The sequence below is a fragment of the Pterocles gutturalis genome, unplaced genomic scaffold (assembly GCF_000699245.1).
Source record: "Pterocles gutturalis isolate BGI_N339 unplaced genomic scaffold, ASM69924v1 Scaffold53811, whole genome shotgun sequence".
In the NCBI taxonomy this organism is placed as follows: Eukaryota; Metazoa; Chordata; class Aves; order Pterocliformes; family Pteroclidae; genus Pterocles; species Pterocles gutturalis.
Window position 1 is genome coordinate 1 of NW_010107503.1, and position 7,691 is coordinate 7,691.

The 7,691-nt window shown below is 37.7% G+C and overlaps 1 protein-coding gene across 1 annotated transcript; it reads right to left on the bottom strand.

The window, feature by feature from the left end:
* Positions 1-596: 596 nt before the first annotated feature.
* LOC104472418 (WD repeat-containing protein 35-like) lies at positions 597-6,295 on the bottom strand (the record flags this gene model as incomplete). Its single annotated transcript, XM_010088100.1, has 5 exons — positions 597-761; positions 1,627-1,737; positions 2,718-2,850; positions 4,038-4,184; positions 6,092-6,295. Coding segments are annotated over 5 exons (760 nt in total), but the record flags the coding sequence as incomplete, so codon positions are not given.
* Positions 6,296-7,691: the final 1,396 nt, after the last annotated feature.

Sequence of the window (7,691 nt, forward strand, 5' to 3'; positions counted from 1 at the left end):
TATATTTTTTTTTAGTATAAATATTTGCTGTAAAAATTATATATCACTTTTACAGACTTTAAGCTCTGTACGGAAATCTCTCTAGCCAAACATCTTTATCTTAAAAGCACACCACAGCAGTTTCTAATTGAACATACCAATTGAAGAAATACCAAAATTTAACTTCTAGTTAATGACATTGCTATTTTTAAAAATAAAGGACATACAACTAATCCACACAACATGTACAATAATGTGGACGTTGCACCCAAGCTGGTCTACTATACTACTTTACTAGGCAATGCAGGGCAACAGGACCTTTCTGAGGTTCAGTTCATCTCATTCTGAAGTGAAAGTCTCAAAATAAATCGGATGGCTTGTGTCCTGAAAGTCTCCTCTCCACTGGCTACAGAGGACATCTAGGGTAACTATTTCAGATGGAGAAACCTGAACTTGGGGAGTTGGATTCATCTTTGCAGTATCCTGTATAATGACATCCACTTATTGCTTGGACATTGTTAACACTAAAATACCCAAGGAAAATAAAAGTAGCATGGAAATAATATGAGCTTGTCCAAAAACCCACTTATTTGACATAAAAATAAAACCTGCGGTACCTTGAACATGAGCTTAGCAGCTTCAAAGAAATAATTGGCTTTACGATAGAGTTCTATAGCATCAAGGATTTTATTCTTTTCCAGTAAATGACTTGCATATCTGGCTAACAATGATCCAATCTCTTTCATGTTGTGATTTTTAGCCAGCTCCACAGCTTTATTCCACTAGAAATGAAAGCAGACAATTATCAACGTCATTTTTTCAAATATATTCACAGAACAAGCTCATTATCCGTGAATAGTCTGCAACATTTGTGTGCAATATTTGATCATCATTTAGAACAAGGCTACTATAAAATTAAAGTAAAAAGCAAGAGAATACAAATGCTAACATCATTGCCAATCACATGATACAGCAAGCCTGTGAAACAAATGCTGGATCTTTGTCCAAAACCACACACAAACCAATTGCTTCTGCTTTGGTAAAAGCTTTGCAAAATCACTTAATTGCTGCTCATAGCTGGACACATATTTCAACACTTCTGATAATACTAAAGCCCAGACTGTCGAAAGAGAGGATTTCAGCCCATAAGCTCAAGGCACAAACAATGACACTTTACTTACCCTTCTACACACCTCATTTTGTCTGTGAATTTTCCTGATCTTCAACATTTTGCCTACTGTTTTTCAGATCAATTAATTTCCAGCTACATCCTAACACAGCCACAAATATATTTGCATCTTTACAAGGAAGGAGGGGGGTGTGGAAAATGAGTAGCCAGAAGCTCACCAGTCTTCATCCCATTTATCAGTGGGCAGCACAGCCTGGCTCTAGAAAGGCCACAAATGTCTGAACGCTGAGCACACTTACCACGCACATGCAGAAGGATCACTGCTGCATATGGCTTTGTCCCTCCAATAGTCTAGTCCTGATTTCAGATAACTGACTTGTGCACTGAAGTATGAATTTCTCAGAAATCAAAACGCATCATTAGACACTTAACAAGGACTTGTACTTAACTGGGCATTAGGATAGAAATCTCACTGTTACACTGGTATCAGTAGAGCAGGTTATCTATGGCTTTTTTACCTGGTTAAGATGTACACAGGTGTCTACCGCATCCTTTGGTCGATTACATTTCAGGAAGGCCGACACAGCTTGTTCACACATCCCCACTCTTACAAACATATAAGCTATATCCTGCAAAAAGCATCAGCACCATGTTAAATTCACTTTGAGGTTTTTGGTACATTGCATAGCAATGGCAATACTATTATATTCTTGTTTAATTTAATTCCAGGAAGTTGGGGGAAAGAGGTTGTTTGCTTCATGGATTCTATGAAGACAACACGCAGTGTTACACATCTTTAGAACAGTATGCTACTGTCACACACTGCTTCTAAATTTAAAAAAAAAAAAAGCTATTAAAAAAAAAGCTATTTAAAAAAATTATTTCAAATCAAAACATACCAGAAGGACTGTGTTCTTACTTTTTACAGTATTTTACAAAGCTTTGCTATTAGAAAGAGATTAAAAAGAAAGTGCCATGTCTTGCTTTGTTCAAACAACTGAAAATGGCACCAACTGAGCATGTTTTGCATTTTTCAAGCATTTGAGTAATCATATAATAGCTTTCAATCAGCTATTACTCAGTAGGTCATTTTAGGCTATACCACCAACTTCCCATCCTTTCAGCAGAGTGTCTCCAATTTTCATTGTACATTAGTATTCCCACCAGAACTATCATGTAAGATGTTAAAGGGGTAGCAACCAGGAAGAATTTGGGCCAAAAACCACCGCAGACTAGACAACAAAGTGAAAGCTAAAGTAAGCGTCCAGCCACAAGGAGTGACTTCTCAGTGAAGTACAGCTGTTTTAGGGAGAAATGCCATGGTCTGGGGGGGGAAGCACTGAATTATGACTTAGCTATGTGGCCATAAAGCATGATGAATAATCAGGTCTTTCTAGGGAACCTGGACAATAAGTGAAAGGAAGAATGATGGAGTAATGAAAACAACAGTAATGCTGGAGATCAATACCAAAGTAACACCTTTATGTTTAAGGGAGTAGGTCATACACTGTGTTCTTTTGCTCCTTCTTTCTTAACCCTCCCAAGATGGGAAATTTTAAATAAATAGTTGAGCATAAAACAATGAAAAATAAAGGTGCGTTTTGCTTACAGGGAGCAATTTATTATTCTCTGGAAGTGAGTTAGCTAGATTCTCCAGTCCTTGGTAGTCCTCTAACATGTAGTAACATTCAGCTAAACGTTCCTGGTTTCGTCCTTGTACATAATATTGTACAGCACTTAACCTAATAAGAAAAAAAAAAAAAGTGGTGGCTTCTGATATACAAACACAAGTGAAACTTCTAATTGTATAAGCCTTTTGCATTTGTAAATTTAAAATTACATTATTTGAAATAGGTAACTTCGCTTGAGAGAGCTTTTGTAGCTAGAATTTCACCCTCTTTCTAAAATGCACTAGAAGTTTTAATTTTCAGTGATCATTGCATTTAAATAGTAGGAAGATTGATTCTCTGACTAGCATAAGGTTAGGAAGTCAAGGAATCTTATAACTGTATTCCCACATCTGCACAGATCATGGTTGATAATGGACAACAACTTGCAACTAAACTTTCATGAAAGGGCTTTACTGTTGTGCCTCCAACAGAAGCACTACGATGTCCAAGACCATTCTCCATAGTTACCTAAAGCGTCTGAAAATCAGCTTCCAGAATCTAATCACAAGTTTTCAACTGCTTTGGGACCCACGTTCTTTGTGATAATATAGTTTGAGTAATTGCAATACATAGTGGAGCTGTGGAACTCTATGAGACAGGGTGCTCTGGATGCTAAAAGTCTACATGGGTTTAGAAGGCAACAAGAAAAGTTCATGAAAGAAAATTTTTTCTGCAAGTTATTAACTATGAAGACATCATTTCTGGCTCAGTAAGTACCCAACTACAAAATGTGTTCTGGAGAAATACTATTACATCCGTGCACTGTTCTTAAAATCTTCCTTGGCTGCCCAGTTTTGGCAGTAACTGGAGACAAATCCAGGTCAGAGAGAACTCTGGACCTTTTAAATTATTTGTGAATTTAAGCATTCTAGAAAGTTTTGAAATTCACTGATGTTTAATAATTCTCTCTTTTCTTTTTTTTTTTAACTGATTTTTTAAAATACTTTCTGTTTCCAACCTATGCAACTGTATAGGTATTTCTCTACCCAGCCCCCCCTTTGAAGCAAACAGACTTTTGGCAAAACTGAGATTTTTATCACCTTCATTCTTTAGACAGCTGATCAACAGCTCTCTGTTTAAAGGTACGTGCAGCGATGGAACCATAAAGGTCTGAGCTAAATCTCATCATTCCAGAATTATCTCATGTATTGCATCCTGACTTTCCTCATGTCTCTCCCTCCTTATAAATTAAGTCTTGTACATCAGTTTTATAATTTCCTTTGCAATTTCCTTCTTACTAGTTCCTCTACAGAACATACCATTTCTGACGGTCTGCAAAATAATCTCCAATAGCATTGTATGCTTGTTCAAGAAGGGTATCATCTGAATCACCTGAGCCAGTTTTTAATAGCTGCAATACTCGAAACCAATCTCCCAGTTTTATCCGTAGTCCAATGGCAAGGTCTCTAGTATATAAACAGAAAACAGCAGAAAAAAGTCAAAGACTATAAAATAGCTAACAAAAATCTTGAAAAAAGCTTCCAAAAGTGTTTTCACGTTCATAACCTGCATCACAGGTATCACAATGATCCCAGATACTTTGTTTACAATTTAAACAGTATTCCATAAAAGCAAATACTCAGAGAGCTCACAGGCTATATCATACATATGCACTTCCCTATTAGCCATACTCCTGTGTGAGGAGTTAAATGCGCAGCTGGCGGGACAGTTGGGCTGATACAACTTCAGGTTTCCTCTTATTCTGTATACCGTTCTTCATCTTTCACTGCTGAACACTGCAATGGATAGCCTTTTGCAGCTGCTGCCAAAAGCAGAAGGGAGATGAGGGGAAAGACCAAGGAGCAAAGAATATGAATAACGGAGGCTAAAGCTGAGATGTAATAAAATGGATTTAAGAGACTTGTCTCAGATTCAAGATGACTTTGGATGAAGGAGAAAGGACTCAGAAGTAGTCTGTCCTTTTTATTATTCATGCATAAGTATGATCCACCATGTGTCTGTCTGGCACCTTTTCCTACCATATAGAAAAATTCTGTATTAATATAGAAGTAATTCTGTGGGTGTATAGAAAATAAATTGGAGAGATATATACCCTTCTTTTAAAAATGCCTAAAGTGAGTTAAAGAAGGCAATAGCAAGTCAGTGCAGTTAGCTAAATAAGAGCATCTATCTAAAATTTTTAAAATTGTATTTGAAAACTAGATTTATTTCAGCCTGATTTATGGTATGTCCTTATGATGATTTTTCTAGTGGTGAGGAGACAAAAGGTCAATACAGAATTCCCATATTCTTGTAGCTGGAGAATAAGATGCTCTACTGTTCAAGAAAACAGTAAAAAAAAGTAAGTCTTTGACTTCTGCAATCCTATAATGGCCACATTTCTCTTCAGCCATGTGGAAAGGAATATGTTATACTTAAAAATCAGTGTTGCAGTGCGACTGAAGTGCTTGTGAGGCAGCCCACCTCTCCAAAGCAGCATACTTCCATGGGCTAATTAATTACATGCAAGAAAGTTTTCCATTACCAGGTTCAAAGATGCATCTTTCCCCAGCTCCTGCCTTCCCCTGCCCCCTTCTTACTGGGGAAGAGGAAGGTTTCTCATTCTTACAGCATGACAGAAGAAATAAGTTTTTCTCCATCATTCCATACTGTTTTTCATGGCTCCACTAATCAAAGCTTAAAAATTTCACATGTGCATAAGTGATTCATGCTTCTCCATGTTTTGACCACCACCTACAGGCTACATCATACAACTGCTGCTTATTATTTCACATTATCCTTTTTCAGTAAAGACAATGCTCTAGCTAATTATTTAGCTTTCATTTATATTTCCCAGTTATATTGTAAGTTTGCTTTGTTTGTTTTCATTCTTGAGCAAAAATTCCATTGGTTGGTCCACAATTTTGTTCAGAGTCCTTTCTGTCTCTCCAGAGATTACAGTTCATTAAAAACTCTGTTGTTTGTATATGTAATTGGAAAGAATGTGTACTTGGCCACTAGCTAAGAGCAACAGTACATAAATTAAACATCAGTTAAGATTGTGTGTTTGTATTTTTGGAATCCCAGTTGAAATACTGACAAAATACTTGCAAAAATATCTATGAAACACTGAACACTAGAAACACTACCTAGAGCAGCTGAGGTTTTGCAAGCAGTTTGGAATGCGCTGATTTACATACAGCATTGGTTATCTATGGATACAACAAAATTCTCTCCATCTGATCCTTTTCTGACTTTCCAGAAACTGGTAGAGTCTTCAGTGCTAATACAGCCATTCCTTATTAAGGCAAACTTTCCCCCCCACCCAGACTTTTTTTCTTTTTTTGCTGCTGAGATGACCACATGCAATTACCTTCTGTCCATATCCAGATACATTCTTTCAGCCTCTGCAAATCTGCTAAAATAGGCTGCTACTTCTGCTTGCTTCATTGACTCGCTCTGCAGGTTGCCTAGACGCTTCACAAATTTAATACCTTGATAATCTTTGCAACGTACAAAAGCTTTTTCAGCAGTCTGCAGATCCAGCTTCTGAAGAGCAGCTTCAGCCAGGAGACGCCTGTGTGAAAAACAAACATAACAGATGGAAAATCAGCTATAAAGTAAATGAAATGAGGATCCATTTAACTAGTCATTATTTAAAGAAGACATTCAAGTAACTGCAATTGTATTGTTTACTAACTAATTTTAACTCAGTTGCATATTTGTCCTCAGTACATTCTGTGACCTATCCAGTAGTTGCTCAGTGAAAGATGTTCCAATAATTGCTAATATTCTTTTGTTCAGCTGTTCAAATGGACACTGGCCTGGGAGGAATGTGCAGGGTTTGAGTATTACAGTTGTCCTATGTGAAATGTGTTGCTGGTCTCAATGCAGCTTCATTTAGATATTTCTACCTACACATCCATCATAGCTTTAAGCCTTGATGGCAGCCCCAGTCTGAAGGCCTCCAACTAAATTGTCCATGAAGAATAATTTATCCTCTAATCCATCTGGACGTTCCTTGTCCTGTTAGGACAGCAGTCTGGGAGAGCAGGGTGAGTTTGGGAAACCTTGTAGTGGTACTACCCCATTGGTTAGTTCTGCAGATAGAGAATTTCTACCTTCAGGACAACCTACGTTCATCAGGTGCTTGAACAAGCAAAAATAAGGCAAGGTAAGTTTAGACTGCCTGACTGACGCTGTGAAACAAAGTGCAGTAGGGCACTGACAATACCAATAACATTACTGTTGTATTCAGTGACCTAAGGCATACTTGGACAGTATCAACTCAGTATTTTTGGGTTTTAAGCTCTTTGTCACCAAGGTTCAATACAAAATATATCAACAAATAAATACCCTCTCAACTTACGACCAATTTTAATTTTAGTTTAACCAACTTAAAGTTAGCTTTCTGACAGCTTTTTAATTTCCTTTAGATTTGCCCCTAAAAGCAAGGAGAACTGCATTTTGGGGCTCATACAGCAAAGAGCAACAACATGTCCTGAGCCTGTACCCTACACTCACTACCGTGACACACACAGCGTGCCTTCCATTCCAGGTACTGCAACATTCCCAGAATCAGAGTTCCAATTTAACAACAGTTCACTTTCTTGAGTTCAAGAGCTAGAAGCCTGGGGAACCACTGGCCCCAAGTTCCTTTTTAAGATGGCTGCTGAGGAGTCTTGAACACCTGCTCAGCATCTTCTGACACTTAAATTGTCAAATGCTCAGGAACAAAAACCTCACTTTCTTGCATTCTGGGAAATCATAACGCCACACAGCTTGAAACTGGCCAGACACACCAACTGCAAAAGACATGGGGAGCCAGGCTAGCAGGGGACTGCAAGGCTCTCTTTGGTCCTTCCCTCAATGTTTGTAAAACTACTTTGGAGGTGATTTATCACAATTAGAACAGCAGCCCTTCAGATTGCAGCTGAGCACTTATCTTTTTTTTTTTTTTTTTCCTCCTTTTT